The sequence below is a fragment of the Marmota flaviventris genome, chromosome 12, assembly GCF_047511675.1.
Source record: "Marmota flaviventris isolate mMarFla1 chromosome 12, mMarFla1.hap1, whole genome shotgun sequence".
NCBI lineage: Eukaryota > Metazoa > Chordata > Mammalia > Rodentia > Sciuridae > Marmota > Marmota flaviventris.
The window spans coordinates 82,198,601-82,220,949 of NC_092509.1; the positions used below are offsets into that span (position 1 = coordinate 82,198,601).

A 22,349-nucleotide genomic window follows, 5' to 3' on the forward strand; every position below is an offset into this window, starting at 1 on the left:
TAAAGATTTTTTAACATAAATTTAAAAATCAGTCATGTAAATAACAAAGTATTGTTACTAAATTAATTGAATGGGTTTGACAGATTCAGTCCATTGATATATTTCCTGAAATCAAAATTTCCTTAAGTATTCATGGATCTGTAATTCATTCTTAGTAATTCAACATGGACATGATGGGTGAACATTTATATTTTTCATTCTTTTCTATAAAAAATTTAAAATTCTATATTTTGTTGAAATATTATTGTTTTGCCTATATTAATGTGAATTTTGAGAAACTTTACATGATTTTCTCAAATTAGAGTTCATATTATTCTCTTATAATAAGAGGGCAAGGTTAAAAGAGATGAAGATCAATTGAAATGTATTTTGAGAAGAGGCACCAAGAAACCGAAGTTGCTTGTTATGTGCTGTATTTTGTCAAATGAAGAGTTAAATAGGTTAATTGCTACAATTGTGAAATAGGGAAGTAGATATAAAGAATACGTAGCGATCTTCTCTTCACTCAAAACAAAACTAGCACTTGTAATCCGTGCACATAAATTTTAGGTGTATCAAATGATCCCTAATTTTAAATACCTTTCATTACAAAATTAGAGAATAAAATCTTAGCTTCTGCTTTGTTGGTTCAATCTGCTAGCTACATTTATTTCAATTGGAGAAAAATAAATTCTTTTATTAATTAAAAAAATTACACAAAAGAATTTTAATCTAAACCATGTGCCATCATTATTGTTAACTCAGTACATTTTCACAACATTTTGATGGACCTTAAATCAATTAACACTATAAGGGAAAACATCTGTGGCCCTAATACATTTTAGGGTAGCTTTTAATATTGTTTTTATAAGGAATCTAAAATGAATTTAATTGAAAATGCCATAATTCATTGTGTGTTAAAACAGTAGATATTAAAATCAAGTCAATTTATTAACAAACATGAAGCATGTGTATCTGTAAGAGAGGATTATTAGAAAAGCCAGAGGAAGGAAATGTTTTGTTTCCCATCAAATCCAGATGTTTAGCCCATAAAATGGAGGGCTTGCTTAAAAGGTAGGTTATGGTACTGGAATCCTTAGGAAGTGAGACTTCTGAAAAAATTCATGGGCAAAATAGATTTTTAAATAAGTTATCATGGACTTTTGTTTAAAAATAATTAAAGTGATGTTTTCAGTATTAAATATGAAATGGAATAATGGACAAATTAAAATAAAAGGCACATTATTTTTCTAAAACACCTTTATGAAAATATTTTGTTCTAAAATATTTAGCAAAAATAAAGACCCATGATAAGTGTTTCCTTTTAGGCTTTGATAAAATATAAACTGGAGCCAATATTATACAAAAATCATTGCTTTATGAGTTGCACTGATTTTTCTTTTTTCTTTATTCAGTTGCTCTCTAGCATACATATGTTTGAAAATAGATTAATTACAAAACAGGAGTCAACATTGATAATGGTCAGTCTACATTTCTATATTTTGATTTACAGAATAATATGTGAAAAAGTTTTTATTTTTAAATAAAATTTCAATTTTCATTCCAATTCTTAAAGTAAAAAACCATAAGAAGCTAATTATAATAGCAATAACAGAATTTCTGCACTCCTTTATAGTTTTCCAAATGTTTAAATAATGTAACAAGCCCTCATATTATCCCATCTCATTACATTTTAAAAAATGCTTTCACATTCATTTTCTATAACGACCCTATACTAAGAAGCATGAACGTCAAATTTTAGTTTAGGAAAATATATTCTATTGCATATAACAAAAAAAATCATTTGGAATTCTTTTTCTCTTCTTGGAAATTGACTAAGTTAGACGGGAAAACATGTTTAGTAAAATTGACATTAATAGAAAATAGCTTTAGTTTTACAGTGCTTCTGCAAAACAGAATGTGACAAAATTGGCACAAATTGCACATTTGACAACTAAAGGTATTTTTATTATTCTTATTTCTCCGCCTTTGAAGTACTTCTTATATTGTATCTGACTTGTTCCAATTCCAGAATTTTGAGGTTCCGCTCGCCTTTGATCTCTTCACTAGCCATTCCCAATACTTCTTTCATCCAAGACTTTCTAGCTGCCCTGAACATAACACCACTGTCTATTAGTAGAAAAGGGAAAATCTATTTCAAAGGCTTTGGTGATTTTCTCTTGTAGGTCACCCTGAAAGTATCTTTTTATCTTCCCCAGTGTGAGAACCTCCACCTTCTTGAATCTCTGGTGGACTCCTGGGTTCCATCTGTTTTAAAGTTGCCATTCAGCAAAGATCCATCACAGCTGTTTATATTTACATGAGGATCATTCCCCTTATATTTCAATGGGATGTTATTTCCTTCTTTTAAACATTTATCCTTGAAACAATGGGCCCAAAATAAAAAATAAAAATACACACTGATATTTGTCCACATAATTGAGCTAACACATCTGAAAACTGATTATTTAGGCTTACTAAGCTTTTATCTCGTTGCTATTTACAAACACAAGGTTTTTCTGCGTTACACCTAATTATACTTTCAGATTCACAGTAGACAGTGCCTACATGCATGATTTCTATTTCTCACACACTAATATAGTATTTTCATTAAACTGGCATGTTTTCTCTCAATCTCTCCCTTTCCCCACACTCTCAATTTATTCTTTAAAATGTGGAGTAAGCAGTGGTGCTTAAATTGCTCCTTTATATTCATCTGAAAATTAAGCAGGGGCAGGAGGAGAAAACAATAAGACTTTCTCCTATGCAGACTGAGCCTTTCAATATGATTTCACTATTGAGATCACAGTAAACCACCAAACCATCTCGGCCCCATTTTCAATGTAAGCAAAACTACCACAATGCAAAACAAATAACAATAATATCTAGATCACTTGTTCTTTGAGTTTAAATATAATAGTTTCCCCTTTTAAAACTAATATCCAAGGGGCTGGGGATGTAACTCAGTGGCAGGGCACTTGCCTAGTATGCATAGAGCCCTGGGTTTTATCCTCAGCACTGAAATAAAACAAAAGTAATTAGAAGAAAAACTTGAAAAATGATGAAATAAAATAAAACTAATAGGAAAAGTCTATCCATATATTCATTTAGTAATCCCAAGAATTCAGGATTATTGTAGAAATAATTCTGAGGCTAAGGAGCACAGTGTCTCTCAAGCATCAGGCCCTCAGGGGCACTCAGTGTTACTCCCCTTTCTGATTTGTTCTTCCTCAATTCTAGTATTTAATATTAGAACAAAGAAAATCAAATATTACTATTTCCTCTTACAATATGATAGCCAGTAAATTTTACTAATATCTGGAAACAAAGGTAGCTATAACTAGAAATTGTAACAATTTGCAAACCTAAGCTAAACATGATAACATCTGTAAACTATTGAAAATAGTTCCTGGCATAAGGTAAGCATGACTTATTTTTTTTCCTTTTTCTTTCTTTCTTTTTTTTTTTTTTTTTTGGTACCAGGGATTGAACTCAGGGGCACTTAACCACTGAGCAACATCCTTTTTTTTTTTTTTTTTTTTGGAGATAGGGTCTTACTAAATTGCTTACAACCTTGCTAAGTTGCTGAGGCTGGCCTTGAACTCTCTGATATGTCTGCCTCAGCCTCCCCAGCTGCTGGGATCACAGGTGTGCCCCACCATGCCCAGCCCTCAACTATTTTTCAGGTTACTTTAGTAGTTAGTATAGATTACTAGTTAGTATTAAAACAAGATGCTCTGAAATACAAATCTCTTTTAAGTAAACCTACCAAACTGATATCAAAAGACTTATTTCCATTTGTATGCTTTCTACTTATCAAGTATATTAGTTTCTACCTAATACCTGCTAAATCAATAACCAGTTGTTTTTCAAACTTCTTGAAGAAATGGGAGATTTAAAACTTGATTTATAAATAAGCCTTTTATATGACCAATTAACTCACACAGAAAGACTCCAACTTCTCCAAGCACTAGCTTAAGTAGTATTTTTTAACTATTTTTATCAATATACATCAAAACAAAATACAAGCCACTAAGCAACTCAACAGAGCATTATATTTTCAAGAAACTTTTCAGCTAAACTTCTAATTCATTAGCCTCTCAATGTATTTTGCAGTTTTTATTAAAATAAATTAGGTAAAGCCACAGCTTTCTTCTTTTTTAGCAACTATGCTTTGCAAGTGATGGTATATTAAAGATATATAATTCTTCTATGTATTGTGACAAATTTCTTCATAATTATTTTTCCAGCAATGTTAAAGTAAATAGGGATATATGCCAATAGTTAGGAGGCTCACAGTCACTGTTCACCATTCAGACAAGACATTTATTTGGAAATTTATATGAAATTTTCCTGACTTTTTAGTATATACCACTAAGAGTGCTAGGCCCTCTACCCTCATGGACTCTTCTTTTAACATTCAAAGCAAAATGTATTTCATTTTTCCCCACTGGCTAGCCTGTCTTATTTTGTCCTCCTATTTCTTCTTCTCAATCCTTCCAATTATGGAGTGCCCCAGAGGATTCAGAATTACGCCCTCTGCTCTTGTCTATCAAACTATTTCCTCACATGGTCCCATTCAGTCCTTTAGCTTTAAATTCCACAATGACTGGCAAATTTACTGGGTTCTTACCCAGTTCAATAACTCATGGGGAAAAAGAAACCATTTTCTATAACGTCTTTGTCCTTTCATGCAGCTATTTTCTTCATTCTAAGTTAATCTGTCCTTTTTGTTCCACCTTCACTGCCAACATTTAGTCCAGTAGTCGAGATCACCATCCCCTATCTCCCTCTTCCTGATTCAATTGGCTCCAGGAGTTGATTTACACCCAATATATATTCTCTTTATAGCAGCCAGAGTTATGTCTTTATCATGAAAATCTGATCAAGTCATTCTCACAAATTCAAAATGGCTTCATCTCATACTTAGGATGAAATCCAGATTCTTTGCGTTTTCAACAAGGAGCTATAGATCTGATTCCTATTTGTCGTTCTAGGCTCAATATTAAACGTTAAGTCTTTCCTCACCATGCCACAGGCAGCTGACTTTTCTGTGCCTAGAACTTGCCAATTTTCAGCTTTGGCCACATGGCCTTGGCACCTGGCATTTCCACTCACATAGATCTCCATGTTCTTGTCTAACCATCACATGACTCAGTGACACATCTTCAAAGAAATCTTTGATCAGTCTGTTTCAAGAAGCGTTCACCCATGAATCTGGCCTATCACTATCATATCAGACTGCTTAACTTTCTTTACACCACTCAATTGAAATTTTCTCAATTATCTATTTCTTTTCCGGTTTGTTATCCCCCCCTTGCTAGGATGTAAGTTCCATGAGAGTGGGTATCTTCTCCGTTTTATTTGTGACTGTGTCAGCATTGAGAACAGTTTCTGTTACATAGGAGGAACTCTGTGAACAACTGTAGAATCAGTAAACAAATCATCTCAATTACTATTATATCTGAAGAAACTGAGGCTTAAAGGGTGAATTTTTGCAATCTTTCATGATTAGCAGGTTCAGACTGGAATCTAGACAAGATTTCAAACAATGACTTCTGAAGTTTTTAAAAGTAGAGCTTGGCTGAGTCCAAAGTCTGCATCATCATCATCTAATTTGCTTTCATCAGCTTCCTGGCCCTTTTCCTTATCTACATCCCCAGTATCACTTCCTATCAGAGACAAACTCTGAACTGATAATCTGTGCTTCAGTGCTTTCTTTAGCTATTATATATTTTGATCATATCTAAAGTATCAATAAGTAGATTTATGGTGTAAAAACATGTATGGATGATTGAAAAGTAGAAATACTTGGGGTTGATTAGCTCTGATTTTAGAAAAAAAAAGATATATTTGGAAAACTAAATCTAAGAAATCAAAGTAAATTATTTGTCCTAAATTATCTGATTAGCAGATCATATTTATCATCTTGATCAATTAACAAACATATTTTTTTCTTTTTGCTCCCTAGAGTTACTAAATCAAACTTGTCTCTGTAATAGAAAACTATAAGAGAGCTCTACCTGATTCATTTAATGCATCTTTTGGATGACTCTGAAAAGATTTTCTGGTGCCTACACTTCCTGGAATAAGATGAGAACTTCATGTGTTTTCCATGATCAAAGTGTTCAACAAAGGTCAAGTTACTTCCCTTGTACTTCAAAACAAAAATTTAGATACATTGGTGAAATATTCAATGGCTTTCACTTTATGTAATATCAAAAAACAATTAAGAAGGGGAAAATCCATTCTTTCCATGGTATCACTCACCTCAAGGCAAACTCAGTCCTATACTTCATTATCCCCTTTTTCAAGATAATAGTTAACATATTATTTTTGCATTATTTGTGTGGCATCAGCAATCACGGTAAAGATAATTAAAAAGCAAAGATATATTTTCGTTTTTTCCAAGAGACATAATCTCAAATGAATTTTTTCTTGCCAAAAATATGGAAGAGGCTCCGTGTACAAAGATTCAAGTAGCTAAATCCAATGGATGGGACTTAAATGCATATTTCACACAAATGAATAACTGCCCTCCAGTCCTGCTGTGCTTTACCCACTGACATAGTCATGTCTGCAATTACTTTATTATCAAGCTAAACACACAACACTGATTAACTCAATGGAAAAAAGCAAGGCCTAGAATGAGATAGACCTAGGTTAAAAATTCCATCTCCCATCCTACCCAGCCCTGATTTGTTTATGAACTGGTGACTTCGGAAATTTACTCTGAAAGAACATCAAAAAGCTAAGGATGTGTTGGTTTAGTGTATATGGATGTATGTTTCTACCTTTTCTCTCCATATACATATTTTATTTCCACTATAAATCACAAAACTAACGAAAGGAATTAGGTCCACTTTCTAGTCCCTTATTGCATCCACCATTTTTAAAAAAATAAATATTGAATAATAATCTACACAACTCAGTGGCAACTGCAGAACTCTAATTGAAGAGTTTGCAGAGAAAATCTAGTCAGATCAGGGACCTGGAGGTAGTCTTACTAATTACACATAGATTTTAAGAGAGTGATTTTTAGTTATAATTTATAAATGACTACCAACACCAATAATCATATGTAGCAAAGAACATTATTACTACTTTGACAAGCAAGCTTTGGGGTGCTAATGGAGACCTTGGAAGTCAAAACTTCATTTCTAAGCAGCCACTGCCATAAATAGATTGCAGACTACATGAGAATGGGCACAGGAAGTGGTATTCCCAACAAGCAGCACAGAGAAAGCATGCATCAAATAGTTGTTCCTCAGAAGAATTAATGAACTAATGAATAAATGAATAGATTTAGTTGTCCTGGTCAAATGAGATATTAAGAAAGTTTTTAGGTCTTGAGTACTGGTAGTCTGTGAGATTTTCACTTGCCAATTTATTTATTTCTGTATTTCTTCAATTGTCTAGAATAATCATGATTTTCCTAGAAAAAATCAGATATGCAATTTTATACATAGCATGTGATCAAAAGAAAAGAGGGAAAAAAACAAATGACAGCAAAAACTTTATGCAATTTCTTCCATCTTTTATTCCTAAAATTTTGCAAATTTTCTACCATATAGAAAAATTCACCTGGAATAATTCACTTAAATAATGGCAACAACAAATGGACAGAATTAAAATCATTCATATGAATCATTAAGTGCTTCCTACATACAGAATTGGGTTGATCACACTCACAGACTATCTGTGCATTCAGAAAAAAAAAAAAAGTGTCAGGAACCTGCAGACACTTGTAAATAAGCAAAAACCCAGTGACAAACTACATGAGTTCACCAGTCATTGTGAGAGCCAAGAACAGAACACTCCAAGAGGGGCTGGGGGTGTGGCTCAGTGGTAGAGTGCTTGCCTTAGCATGTGTGAGGCACTGGGTTCAATTCTCAGCATCACATATAAATAAATAAAGTCCATCAACATATATATATATATATTATATATAATATATGTATATATAGATATAAATGTATATATTATATATATAAAACACTCCAAGAGGAGTGTTATTCACAGACCATCACAGCAGCAGGACATCTACCCAGGGTAAGGGATGTAGTGTGACTGTTGATAGTGTGGCTGCCCCAGAAGGCAGGCATGATTTTCTAGCTAAATTTTGAAGTGGAATTATAATTTACTCAATTGGAGGAAAAAAAAAGATATCCAAGGAATTAAAAGTAGCATAGCCAATGGTTTGAAGACAGGAAACTATTGTATTTTGGGGAAAATGAAAGTTACAACAATAGTATATAGCATATGTCACAAAGCAGCTACAGAAAAAGCTAGAGAAATCTAGAGGGATTCAAATATCAAATAGAACTGCAAGTACAATGCTAATTGTTTTTGTTTTTACTAGTACATGAAGATAGGATGATGTGATACTTTCCTACCCACCGTTTTACACTGAGGACACTTAAACTTACCATGTTAATATTTTTTAACTTTTTGCTCCATGAATAAGAAGTTAGTACCAAGTTAGTAAACTAATCAGAATATACTACAAATGAGTGAGAATTAAACATAATTCTATAGTGCAGTTCCAGAGATGTTTCTAAACTTTCCAATGGCTACCTATGGAATAATCAAAACTATTAAAATCTCAACATCAATCCAACTGAAAGTGTTCTCAATCTCAATATAAATGCTACTGATGGAAATATCAACATAACCTGAATTGGAGAATGGTTAATGCTTCCCAATGTAAGTTTGAGAAAAATGAAAAATTAGATTTTGTTTTAGGTAAAAATGAATTGCAAAAATAAAACAAAATAAATATCGGTTGCTAAAACAGCACACAGGAAATCTTTCTATCTAAATAAAGGAACTAAACCATTTTTAAAAATTTTAGAGATTTATTATTTGACAAGTAAAATTATAATTAGTAAACTAATGACAATAAGGTAAAAGACTATAAGTATAATTTGATGTGGATAAAACTGATTCATGAATTTAATAGTACATGTAATTGAAAAAAACTTAAATGAAAGTGATACTATTGAATTCAGTAAAGCAAACATGAAAATTTAAAAATTGGAAATAATTTACTTAAGCTACATAGAAATAATTAATTTGTTTTAATGGAGGTCTCTTTTTCTGAAACTCAAGAAAAATTCCTATTGGTATATTCTAATGAAGTGTTTATTTTCATTTAAAAGTTGGGGAGCATGGGAGTAATAGATGAATTCTAGGTCGGGGGAAGGGAGGGGGTAGGGGGTTAGCAAGGATGGTGGAAATTGATGGACATCATTATCCAAAGTACATGTATGAAGACACGAATTGGTGTTGACATACTTTATATATAACCAGAGATTTGAAAAATTGTGCTGTCTATGTGTAATAAAAATTTTAATGCATTCCACTGTCATTTATTTTTTAAAAAAAAAATCAATAAAAAATAAATAAATAAAAGTTGAGTCAAACATCCCTGGTGTCAAAATCATGGGGTCATAACATTCTCTACCCAATTAGGGAGTAACTAAAGAAAGGATGCACAAATATGACATTTTTATCCTTTTACAGGATTATTCTGTACTTGCAAGGATGGGCCCAGTAAGAACTGAAGGAAAAAATATTTTCAGGCTATTGTTATAATAGGAAATAGTAACGAATTCCTAGTGAAGAATGTAGAAGGCATGGAGTTTATAGAATCTTTAGAATATAGAATCTAGAGTAGCCTGAAAAATCTCTGAAAAGGGGGATGCAAATATAAAAGAAATCAAAGTCTATGAAGATTTATTCCTCTATCCCTCAACTTTAAACTGACCCTTTATGTCCTCTTAGTGCTTCAAATTAAATGATAATTGTAATCACACTTCAGTGTTCAATAGCTATGTGCCGTGATTTCATGGGATTACATGAATGAATGTATCACCTTACAGGGAGTAGCTCATAGTTTTCAAAGTGTCTTCACAAATATTATTACTATGAATGCTTACAACAACTTAAGGATAAGGAAAGTATTTCAAAGAGGGAAAATGATTTGGATCAAAATTATATAATTCTTAGAGTTAAATTTCTAAAATATTTCTTACTTCAAAGCCATGGTATTGCCCAACATGGAATGATTCCTGCCTTGTTTCCTATTATGCTGAATATTTTTTCCTTTCTTTGTAAACAAATTACTAGTTTTTATTTAAGTGGGGATTTATAAAATAGAGTGACCACCCTTTACTGTCATATCATTTTGATATCATCTCTTAACATCGTTGTTATTTATATAGGTTTCTCTAAACTATTTTCTGGAATATTGGGACAAACATTTCCAAGTTAAAATGTAGAGAATTTCTTTTTGTCTATCAGTGGTTTTTATTAAAGTTTCACTTTGCCACTGTCCATGGGTGTGATGCTAGGGTGACCCTCAGCTCTTGACTCCAGCCAATGATAACAGATCACTATTTCGAGGGCTGATCTTTTCCTTCCTGTTGCTAAAATTTTAATGAAAAGTAATTTTTAAAAATATATTAGTGGTGATCATTTTCCCTTGAATATCATTGCATTGTAATTATAATATAATCATAAATCAATATAAATAAGTTATATTGCATTTTCAGTAAAGCAGTTTTTTCACTTCAAATACTTGTCTCATTTTTAGCAGGAAATGAATGTCTTAAACATGTATAGATAAGCACCATAGAAATATGTTAACTTTTGTTTGAACTTGGGTCTATAGTAAGGACTCCAAAAACACTTTAAAAACTTCGTTGATTATCTTTGTAGAAGTGAATCCATTGAAAGTACTGTGAATGGACACAGTAGATGCCTATTTATTTTGCTAACCTTGACTTTGTGTATTTTTGCTTGTCCTATAAGAAAGAGTAGAAAAGTTTTGATATCTTCCTTTATTCTATCTTGATTGTTTTGTGATTCCCAAACACATAATTTTCTGCATACAACTGTCATTCCTAGGCTTTTTGACGGACAGAATTTGAAATAATACATTGACATATGTAAACTGGAATGTAGATTAAAGTTTTTAGATAATTATTTTGATATTTTCTAATCTAAATGTTGGTTAGGGCTGTGTATGCAAAATCCAGTGATTACTATAATTGCTTCTTTATCTTTCATATATGTGTATATATATATATATATATATATATATATATATAGACATCATATATGACTATATCATATATTACTAAATAAATAACCTTCTGTATTTCATTTTTTCCCTTTCTCACTGTCCAGACTGCTCTCTTTCCATATGTAAAAGTCATATATATCACTAATCCTCTGGTAATAGCAACTGCTGTGAAACAAGGCATCTAGTACTGACAAAGATGTTTACTCTAAACTGAGTTTAAACAGAAGTTAAATTTTGATTCCATTTTTTCCTGCATAAATAATCTCATAATGTTATGAAGACTTTCTAGGGTAATGAAAAATTTCTCTGTACCCCATTGAGTTAATACATTCTGTTTTGAACATGCGCCTTTGTCTTCATTAACACTGTGTGCTCACCAACAAAATGCAGCATCCTCACTATAAATCTCAGTATTTTACCACAGACTGAAGTTCACTATCTCACTGTCTAGTCCTCAAACTCTCCATGTTCACACATCTTTATCTGCCCTTGAAAACAGTCCCAGTGAACTAGTATCAGTGTCCCACCAACATGTGCAAGGACTGGCCTTGACTGTACTGTCCTGTCACATGAGCTCACGTGAGTGCTTCCGTCTCCACTCCCTCCTTTTCTTCTTATGGGAACCTACATTTGAATAATGATGCTGACCTACCCTATGACATTAGCAAAAATGTCCAAAGAGCAGTGGAAGAAAATTTAGGAACATTCCAAACTATGGATTTTAAAGAAGCCAGGGAGACCTCTCCAGACAAGAAGTGAGACAAGTAGATGAAACAAGGAAATATCAAAAAAAAAAAAAAAAAGGCAAAAGCCACCCTTCTACTTGATTCTTCAAATTTTTTTTTCTGCTCACATTCTCTTTCGACCACCCTCTCTAAGATTTGTCTTCCTCTTCTTCTTGACTATAATCTATAAATTTATTAAGAAAATTCACTACTTACTCAGTATCTGGTGAGAAATCAGGTATAGAATATATGAAGAAGCTTAAGATATCGTTTCTGCATTTACATAGGTTATAATGGCAATGAATCCACAGAGGGACATATCAACACCATCATCACAACCGTTAAAACAGTACTTGAAAAATGCCAAGGAAAGGTAGTAAAAGGACCCACTTTTGGTGGAGATATTTCGTGGCAAGAGTGACAAAAGAAAATGTCAGAGAGGAGATGGGACTTGCACAGGGCGAAAGAGGCCTTGAGTGTGGAAGAACTGCTTATTCTCTTTCAATCCTTAGAAAGGGAAGGAAAGATCACCACCAGCTCCATGCCCCACTCTCAGCTTAATGGCACACCCAGTTGCTCTGCCTACAAGATTAGAAACTACACCATGAGAAAATATCTGAATTCCCCCCTTCTATTGTATTTTTAAGCTAAACAATGTACAGAAAAAGGATGAGACTGATTAAGGAACTATTATTTAAAAAAACAGAGAGATTAGGAAATTTTTACAGTATTACAGGTGAAAACTCATATAGCCATGGATTATGGTGATGGCAATGGAGAATTGGAATGAAGAAAAGATTTTAGAGATTACTCAAAAGCAAAATTTCAGGAGCGGAGAAGCATGTTAAATATTTGTATTTAGGAAAGGAGGTAGGTTTCATATTTCTACAGGAGTAATCCAGACATGGAGAAATAGGAGCACAATACATAGTAGATAACAGTAAACACCCCAGACTGTAGAAAGTGAGAATAATAACTGGCCAAGTTTATAGCACCCCAAAATTTAAAAGGCAGGTAAATATGGAGAAACAGTAGTTAGACTGAAGCCAGATACCAAATAGCACATATAACTCACATATATGAATATAGAACATAATTCACACAGGATATATTCGTATCTTTATGTAGGTATGTATATGAATAATGTAGCAATATTTGTGTTTTTACACTACTTATTTGTCACTGATGAAAAGATATAAGAAGAATAGGGAAATAACCTTGCTTAAGCTAACTACTCTGTTTCTGTGTTTAGTTATGTAGAGAAACCGAGTGAAAGGAGATACAGACCTCCAATCCCACTTTATCTTCCCTTAACAAATATCTAGCAATGATAAGAAAAGTTTTTAGTAGGGAAATATTTTTAAAAGATCACCTAAGCAATCTTATACACACCCCAGATTCTCTTAAGCTGCATTTAACACTTAATAGGATTGCTTATCAAATTCAATTAATAATTTGCATTGAATGTCTGTGATGTGCAAGATACAGGATGTGTTTGTGACATGAGATTTTTTTTAACGTAGATGGAAAATGAAGAAATGAGACAATTGTTATGACTCATAACAAAACCTATAGCACATTTCACAAGGCATAATTCAAAGTACTCTTAACTGTTCTGTTCTGCCATGGAGAGGTAGAATTGCCTGGCATTATGACTTCATTATGGCCAGAGAACAGTCACCTCTACCTGTGCTGTCAAAATCATCATTCTTCCCTAGAATTATTTAGAAATTTTAAACAAGGATTTATTTTTCAATTGTCATGGCCTAGAGGTACAATGCAAGGAGAGTCAAAACTTTTGTGTAAAACTGATTCCAGCATTGTTCTTGCCTTGGCGAATCTTAACTTTGACCTTGTCCACATGTGCATTTTAGATATTAAATAAAGCATCTGAATTGTGTGCATATTTATTCATTGATGTCTCATCTACATTTGACTATTTCTTTATGCCTTTAGAACAAAAAGTGTAAATTTTGCTGTCCAATGTTTATTATTTCCTGTACACACTAAACCAATTATAACACATTTAAATAAAACAGAATTGTAGCTAATAAATAAAAATACAAAATTTAAACAATAACCTGCCAAATTATACATTGAGTCACAAAATATCTCTTGGAACTTAAAAGTATGCTAAACAAATTTGTAGACACAGGATTATATTAATACATGTTTTCCCCAAGTATTTATATACTCAATAAGACTCCCAATACTTTTTAGAAAAATGGTTGTTTTTAATATTAATGTGACAATTAAAGGTTAACTTGAATTTTTAAAATAGAACAACGTATATCTATCCATTTATAGTATAAATTATTTAGAAAATTTACTTTAAAGGTTACCAGATTCTATTATACTTTTATTTTGATCATGAATTCAAAGATTTTCCTTATGATGAAAAACATTTTTAACAAACTGATTTGAATTCTTATGGTGAATTGATCTATGACCTACAAAATATTTCCATATTCCCTTATATTCATTTATAAATGCTTTATAACATTTTATGAGAGGGAATTTTTAGTGAAAATGTCCTCTGATTTATGAAAATACACATATATCATCTTATGAAATTACTGCTTTTTATAATTTGCTTTTGATTATAATAAAGAGACTTCACGGGGGTGGCAGTTTGGCAAGCATGTTTCATACTCCAAGAAATGCTGTACCTACAAAGATTTTTTTTTAATCCAGCTTTACAATGAAAAAAAACTTAAACTTAAAGTACAGTGTTTTTCTTTCCACTGTCATTAGTTACTTAAAATATGAACTGATAATGTAACCCGATCAGGCTGCCCTGACTTTCAGGGGGAAGGAGAAAGGGGAAAAGCTCATAAAACAAGATTTTTTGAACATTTTTTTCATTTAAAAAAATGGTTGGAATTTCTACAAAGATGCCATTTTCAATGATGTTTTAATAATAACTTCCTACATCATAAGGAGAAATATTAAATATCTATTAGTCACATTTAATAATGAACCAAAATGTATTCATGACCCAACTAAAAATCTTCCAGAAACACCCACTGGGTAGATCATAACTGTACAAAGATCTCAAGCTTAAATAGGGACCAAACGCCCAATCCATTGAATTTTTCTGTAAGACATAGCATTTGCATGATTCTTAAAAATTTAAATACCTCTACCTCCTCAAGGCTAGGATGCCCAGGAAGGGCGGTGGCCCTATAAGAATGTCCAAAGCAAAAAATCATTAAAATTATTAGCAAGGAACTAAAGTTTGACTTAAAATGCATCCTGTGGTAAGAAGATGCTGAAAGTCAATGTTTCATTAAATACCTAAGAGTATTTTTTGAACAATCATGTACCTATGTATTCAATAAAATATTTCAGACGTTTCAATAGTAATAAAATTTGAGGAAGCAAACTCCTGATCCGAAAATAGGGAGTGGCTTTCATGCAACCAAAGCCATTTTAGGATTTTTTAAAACAGTTCAATTTTTGCTAAAAAGAAAACCCATTTATTTTGTCATTAAACAATTCCTCAGACTTTCACCAACACGTGTTCACATCTCCATGTGAGGGGTAAGTAGCAGGGTTGCTTTCACAATACCTCAATAGTTTGTAACTAAACAGATGCTATTTTTTTTTTGTTTAAGTTGTGATTCCCCCACACCAAATACATATACATTTTTAAACAGAAACAATATATTCTGTCACAAAACAAGCCGGATCTCCTGGAGCCACAACAATCTTGACCATTTTACAGCAGACTTATCACGTCCAGTCCCCAAAACACAATTTATTTTTAATATCTATTTCAAATAAATGTTTCTCCAAAAGAAAAGAAAAAACAATTAAGGAAATATGAATATTCTTGTACCTACCTGTAACAAACACTTGTGTGTCCAGAAAGGCAAAGCCAAATGCCAAAAGTTTAAGCCACATATACATGGTCATATCTGCAAATCAGCCGTGTCCCTAAGAAACAGCATGCGTCCCCCTGAAAGGCAAAGTAATGGTTATCTCTCTAAAAGATTTTCTCTGTAAACCTGAATCAAAAATAAAAGAAATGGATGCATACGCTTCACTGCTGTTTTATCAGACGGGGAGCAATTTCCTCCTCTGCTACCCTAAGAGCAAACCACTTGCCAGCTACATGGAGCTAGCAACTAGAGGGTGGTGATGTCAGATTCGGTTTTACTTACTTCTCCAAAAATACTGTAAAGGGACCTCTTTGCAGGAAGTTAAAAAAAAAAAAATCTTTCAAAGTAAATGCAATGGCATTTTACTTCCTTTAAGTAGTTATACTAAGCTAGTAGGCCTTTTAAAAGATTATTCCCCTGCAAAAAAAATCTTCAACTATTCATACAGCAATTCTTTAGAATATACATTATAGTTTTCAACAATAGAAATCCTGTCAAAACAATAAATAATTTTTCTAACTAGGAGATGATAAAATTAAACTCAGTCTGGGTCTAACAGAGTGGGAGGTGGTAAAATGATACAGTATCTGAAGTGAAGAAAAAGCATTGATTTATTTAGATGACCAAGTGAACGAATGAACTACCTATCTGGTTATTTTTGGCAACCAGTATCATTCACTATGTGGGCATTCAAGCTCCAGAAACATGACACTTTTAGCATAGAACCCATTTCCTATGCAAAAGTACCTTCAGGGGGCTTAACAGTTTCCCCAAAAATCTTTACAAAATATGCTTGTGAGGCTAGGAATGGAATCAGAATGCCATTTCTATCACAGCATGTCGTGCTTCAAAACATTAATACATCATTGACCTAGGATATTCGTCATGTTACTAATGAGGGGGAAAAATACCAAGTGTCTTTTACAAAAGTTAGACTTTTTCAACTTTTTTGATAGGACAAGAAATGAATAAAAATGCTTTTCATTTTCAGATGGTATTCTTAGTAAGTCCATGAATAAGATGTTTACTGGCAAAATGCTATTATGAACCCAGCAATACGAATGAATTGTTATAATTATCACAATATATGCATTTAAAAATAAAAGTACACACATGTAGCACTGATTCTTGGAACTATAGGCAAATACTTGGAGTACTTATAGGCAGACAACCTATGCATTAATTCTACAATCCCCAGTTAAGAATTATTATAGGCTTTTTGTATTTATGTAAATAAATATTTTGATATTTATAGACTTACACTCTTACTTTGGCTGCTAGGAACTACAGAGACAAATTTGCTTCCAGTTGGTGCAAATGGAAATAATCTCATAGCTTAAACTCTCAGTAACAACATTTTCACAGTAGTATAATTATGATTACATTTTATTTTGATTATTATTATCTGTGTTGCCTTATGAGACTGTGCATGAAATGTGCTTAACACTTTCCACACATTACCTAATTATTATTCTACTCTTGATCTAGATAATGTTACTAATCTCCATCTTATCTATGTTGTTCTGAGAGAGTTTACGTGATTTGTCTAAGACCTCATAGCAAAAAAAAAAAAAAAAAAATAGATCTAAGTTATGATTGGAACCCAAGTCCCTAAATTTTATCTTCTCCTTACTTACCATCCTGCTTCATCTTCTCACTTCTTTCCTCAGTTTAATTGTACTATGTATTTTTATACTTTTTGTCTCTAAGAGAGAGATTACTAAATCTGTAAAAATTATGATGTTATCAGTTTAGTCCTGTGGATTAAACCCAGGGGTACTCTACCACTGAGCCATACCTGAATTCTTTTTGTTTTATTTTGAGTCAGGGTCTTGCTAATCTGCTGAGGCTTGCCTTGAATGTGCCATTATCCTGCCTTAGCCTCCAGAGTTGTTGGTATTATAAGCATGCACTATCACACCTGGCTGCGTACATATTTTTAAATAAGATAGTTGTGAAATCATTAATTTTCATATGAGTACACCTAATGGAAAGTAGGCATCACAGACCACAAATTTGTGTGCTTAGCTCTGCACTCTATTTCTTAAAACACATTTATAATAGAAAACTCTTTGGAAATTAGCTTAATCTATTTTTAAGTAAATACTTGTATTCTGTTAACTTGCTATTATGGTAGAAAATTTGACAAAACTAGAGGTCAGGAGGAAAAGATTTGACATATGATATTTATGATCTTTTAAAAGTGTACAAAATATACCCCTTTATATATATATATATATATATATATATATATATATATATATATATATATATCTTTTAAAATTTTTTATTCTAACTTGTTACATATGACATCAGAATGTATTATAATTCATATTAAACATATAGAGCACAATTTTTCAAATCTCTGGTTGTATACAAGGTATTTTCACATCATTTGCATCTTCATACATGTACTTAGGGTAATGATGTCCATCTCATTCCACCATCTTTTCCCACCCTTGCCCATTCCCTTCCCCTCCCTCCCCTTTGCCTTACTAGAGTTCATTTAATCTTCCCATGTTCCCCTTCCCAACCCCACTATGAATTAGCCTCCTTATATCAGAGAAAAAATCCAGCATTTGGTCTTTTGGGATTGAATAACTTCATTCAGCATTATATTCTCTAACTCCATCCATTTACCTGCAAATACCATGATTTTATTCTCTTGTTAAGCAATATTCCATTGTGTATATATACCACATTTTCTTTATCCATTCATCTACCTGCGGGCATCTAGGTTGGTTCCACAATTTAGCTAATGTGAATGGTGCTGCTATAAACATTGATGTGGCTGTGTCCCTGTAGTATGCTCTTTTTAAGTCCTTTGGGTATGGACTAAGGAGTGGGTTAGCTGGGTTAAATGGTGGTTCCATTCCTAGTTTTCCAAGGAATCTTCATACTATTTTCCACATTGGCTGCACCAGTTTGCAGTCCCAGCAGCAAAGTATGGAGTGTGCCTTTTCCCCCACATCCTCACCAGCAATTATTGTTGTTTATATTCTTAATAGCTGCCATTCTGACTGGAATGAAATTAAATCTTACAGTAGCTTTGATTTGCATTTCTCTAATTGCTAGAGATGTTGAACAGTTTTTCATACATTTGTTGATTGATTGTATATTATCTTCTGAGAAGTATCTGTTCATTTCTTTGGCCCATTTATTAATTGGGTTATTTGGGGGGTTTTTTTGGTGTTTAGCTTTTTGAGCTTTTTATATACCCTAGTGTTCTATCTGATGTGAGCAGGTAAAAATTTGCTCCCAAGATGTAGGCTCTCTATTCACTTCATGGTTATTTCTTTTGCTGATAAGAAGCTTTCTAGTTTGAATTCATCCCATTTATTCTTGATTTTAATTCTTGAGCTATAGAACCAACCTAACAAAAGAGGTGAAAAAACTTTTTTTTTAAATAGAGAGAGAGAGAGAGATAGAGAGAGAGGATTTTAATATTTATTTTTTAGTTATCGGCGGACACATCATCTTTGTTTGTATGTGGTGCTGAGGATCGAACCCAGGCGGCACGCATGCCAGGAGAGCGCGCTACCGCTTGAGCCACATCCCCAGCCCGGTGAAAAAACTTTACAACAAAAAAATACAGAAAGCTAAAGAAAGAAATTAAAGAAGACCTTAGAAGATAGAAAGATCTTCCTAGTTCTTGGATAGGCAGAATTAATATTGTCAAAATGACCATACTACCAAAAGCATTGTACAAATTTAATGAAATTTCAATCAAAATTCCAATAATATTCCTCCCAGAAATAGAAAAAGTAGTCATGAAATTCTTCTGGAAAAAAAAAAGAGTCCCAGAATAGCTAAAGCAATCCTTAGCAAGAAGAGTGAAGCAGGTGGCATAACTATACCAGACCTTAAACAGGATCATATCTCAACATTGTATATAACTCAAGAATTAAAATCAAGAACTATGTTAAATAGGAGTGGTGACAGAGGGCATCTCTGTCTTGTTCCAGTTTTTAGAGGGAATTCTTTCAATTTCTCTCCATTTAGAATGATGTTTGCCTGGGGCTTAGCATCGAAAGCCTTTACAATGTTGAGATATGATCCTGTTATCCCTAGCTTTTCTAGTGTTTTGAACATTTAGGGGTGCTGTATTTTGTTGAATGCTTTTTCTGTTACATCTATTGAGATGATCATATGATTCTTATACTTAAGTATATTGATGTGATAAATTACATTTATTGGGTTCCATATGTTGAACCAACCTTGCATCCCTGGGATGAATCCTACTTGGTTGTGGTGCACTGTCTTTTTAATATGTATTTGTATTTGATTTGCCAGAATTTTACCAAAAATTTTTATCTATGTTCATTAGAGATATTGGTCTGAAGTTTTCTTTTTTTGATGTGTCATTGCCTGGTTTTGAAATCAGGGTGATATTGGCCTCATAGAATGAATTTGGAAGTGCTCCCTCTTTTTCTATTTCCTGAAATAAATTGAAGAGTATTGGTATTCGTTTTTCTTTAAAGGTGCTGTAAAATTCAGCTGTGTATCCATCCAGTCCTGGGATTTTCTTGGTTGGTAGCCTTCTGATGGCATCTTCTATTTCATCGCTTGAAATTGATCTGTTTAAATTGTGTATATCATCTTGATTCAATGTGGGAAACTCATGTGCCTCTAGAAATTTGTCGATGCCTTCAATATTCTCTATTTTATTGGAGTACAATTTTCAAAATAATTTCTAATTATCTTCTGTATTTCTGTAGTGTCTATTGTGATATTTCCTTTTTCATCACGAATGTTACAAATTTGAGTTTTCTCTCTCCTTCTCTTCATTAGCATGGCTAAGGGTTTGCCAGTTTTATTTATTTTTTCAAAGAACCCACTTTTTTGTTTTGTCAATTTTTTCAATTGTTCCTTTTATTTCAATTTCATTGATTTTAGCTCTGATTTTTAATTATTTCCTGTCCTCTACTGCTTTTGGTGTTGATTTGTTCTTCTTTTTCTAGGGCTTTGAGATGTAATATTAATTTATTTGTTGACTTTTTCTTTTTTTAAGGAATGAACTCTATGCCATGAACTTTCCTCTTAGTATTGCCTTCATATTGTCCCAGAGATTTCAATTTGTTGTATCTGTGTTCTCATTCACCTCTAAATTTTTTTTAATCTCCTCCTTGATGTCTTCTGCTACTCATTGTTCATTGAGCAGCATATTATTTAGTCTCCAGATATTGGAGTAGCTTTTATTTCTTTTTTTATCATTGATTTTTAATTGATCTGATAGAATGCAGGGTAGTATCTCTACTTTTTTTATATTTTCTAAGAGTTGCTTTGTGACATAATATATGGTCTATTTTAGAGAAGGATCCATGTGCTGCTGAGAAAAAAGTGTACTCATTCATTGAAGGATAAAATATTGTATACATGTCATTTAAGCCAAAGTTATTGATTGTATTATTGAGTTCTACAGTTTCTTTGTTCAGCTTTTGTTTGGATGATCTATCCATTGATGAAAGGGGTGTGTTAAAGTCACCCAGAATTATTGTGTTGTGGTCTATTTTACTCTTGAACTTGAGAAGAGTTTGTTTGATGAATGTAGATGCTCCATTGTTTGGGGCATATATATTTATAATTTATAATTGTTAAGTCTTATTGGTGTATGGTTCCCTTGAGCAGTATGTAGTGTCCTTCTTTATCCCTTTTGACTAACTTTGGTTTGAAGTCTACTTTATTTGATATTAGGATGGAAACCCCTACTTGATTCCACAGTCCATGTGAGTGGTATGATTTTTCCCAATCTTTCCCTTCAATCTGTGGATGTCTTTTTCTATGAGATGAGTTTCTTGGAGGCAACATATTGTTGGGTCTTTTTTTTTTTTTTTTTTTTTGGTCCAGTCTGTGTCTTTTGATTGGTGAGTTTAGGCCATTAACATTCAGTGTTAATATTAAGACATGATTTATATTTCCAGCCATTTTTGCTTATTTTTGGTATTTAACTTGACTTGGTTTCTCCTTTGCTTAATTTTTAATTTAGTGTAATACCTCCCTTTTCTGATTTTTATTGTTGTTTTTTAATTGCTCTTCATGAAATATTTTGTCAAGGATGTTCTGCAGTGCAGATTTTTGAGTTGTAAATTCTTTAAACTTTTATTTATCATGGAAGGTTTTTATTTCATTATCAAATCTAAAGCTTAATTTTGCTGGCTATAAGATGCTTGGTTGGCATCCATTTTCTTCAGAGCTTGATATATGTTGTTCTAGGATCTTCTAGCTTTCAGGGTCTGGGTTGAAAAATTGGCACATAGTCTAATTGGCTTCCCCCTGTATATAAGCTGATTCCTTTCTCTCATGGCTTTTAATTTTTCTTTTTATTCTGTATGTTAGGCATTTTTTTATTATAATATGCCTTGGTTTAAATCTGTTGTGATTGTGTACATTTGGCATCCTGTAAGCCTCTTGGTTTTCTAATTCATTCTTCATGTTTGAAAAATTTTGTGATATTATTACATTGAATAGATTGTTCATTCCCTTTTTTTTTTTTTTTGAACTCTATGCCTTCCTCTCTCCCAATAAGTCCTAAATTTGGTCTTTTTATGCTATCCCCTATTTCTTGAATGTTCTGCTCATGGTTTCTTACCATTTTCACTGTGTGGTCTATATTCTTTTCAAGATTACATATTTTGTCTTCATTATCTGAGGTCCTGTCTTCCAAATGGTCTA

At 32.6% G+C, this 22,349-nt stretch overlaps 1 protein-coding gene across 4 annotated transcripts in view; it reads right to left on the minus strand.

Annotated features, from left to right (window-relative positions):
• Ptprc (protein tyrosine phosphatase receptor type C) overlaps positions 1 to 15,937 on the minus strand; it is a 112,321-nt gene extending 96,384 nt beyond the window's left edge. For all 4 annotated transcript variants that reach the window (XM_027945556.2, XM_027945554.2, XM_027945555.2 and 1 more), the window contains exons 1-2: positions 15,836 to 15,937; positions 15,639 to 15,754 (exon numbers count right to left, since the gene is read on the minus strand). In XM_027945556.2, coding sequence (XP_027801357.2) covers positions 15,639 to 15,711 — 73 coding nt within the window. In that variant the 5' untranslated portion in view covers positions 15,712 to 15,754; positions 15,836 to 15,937. The remainder of the gene's footprint in view (positions 1 to 15,638; positions 15,755 to 15,835) is intronic.
• Between the last annotated feature and the right edge of the window lie 6,412 nt (positions 15,938 to 22,349).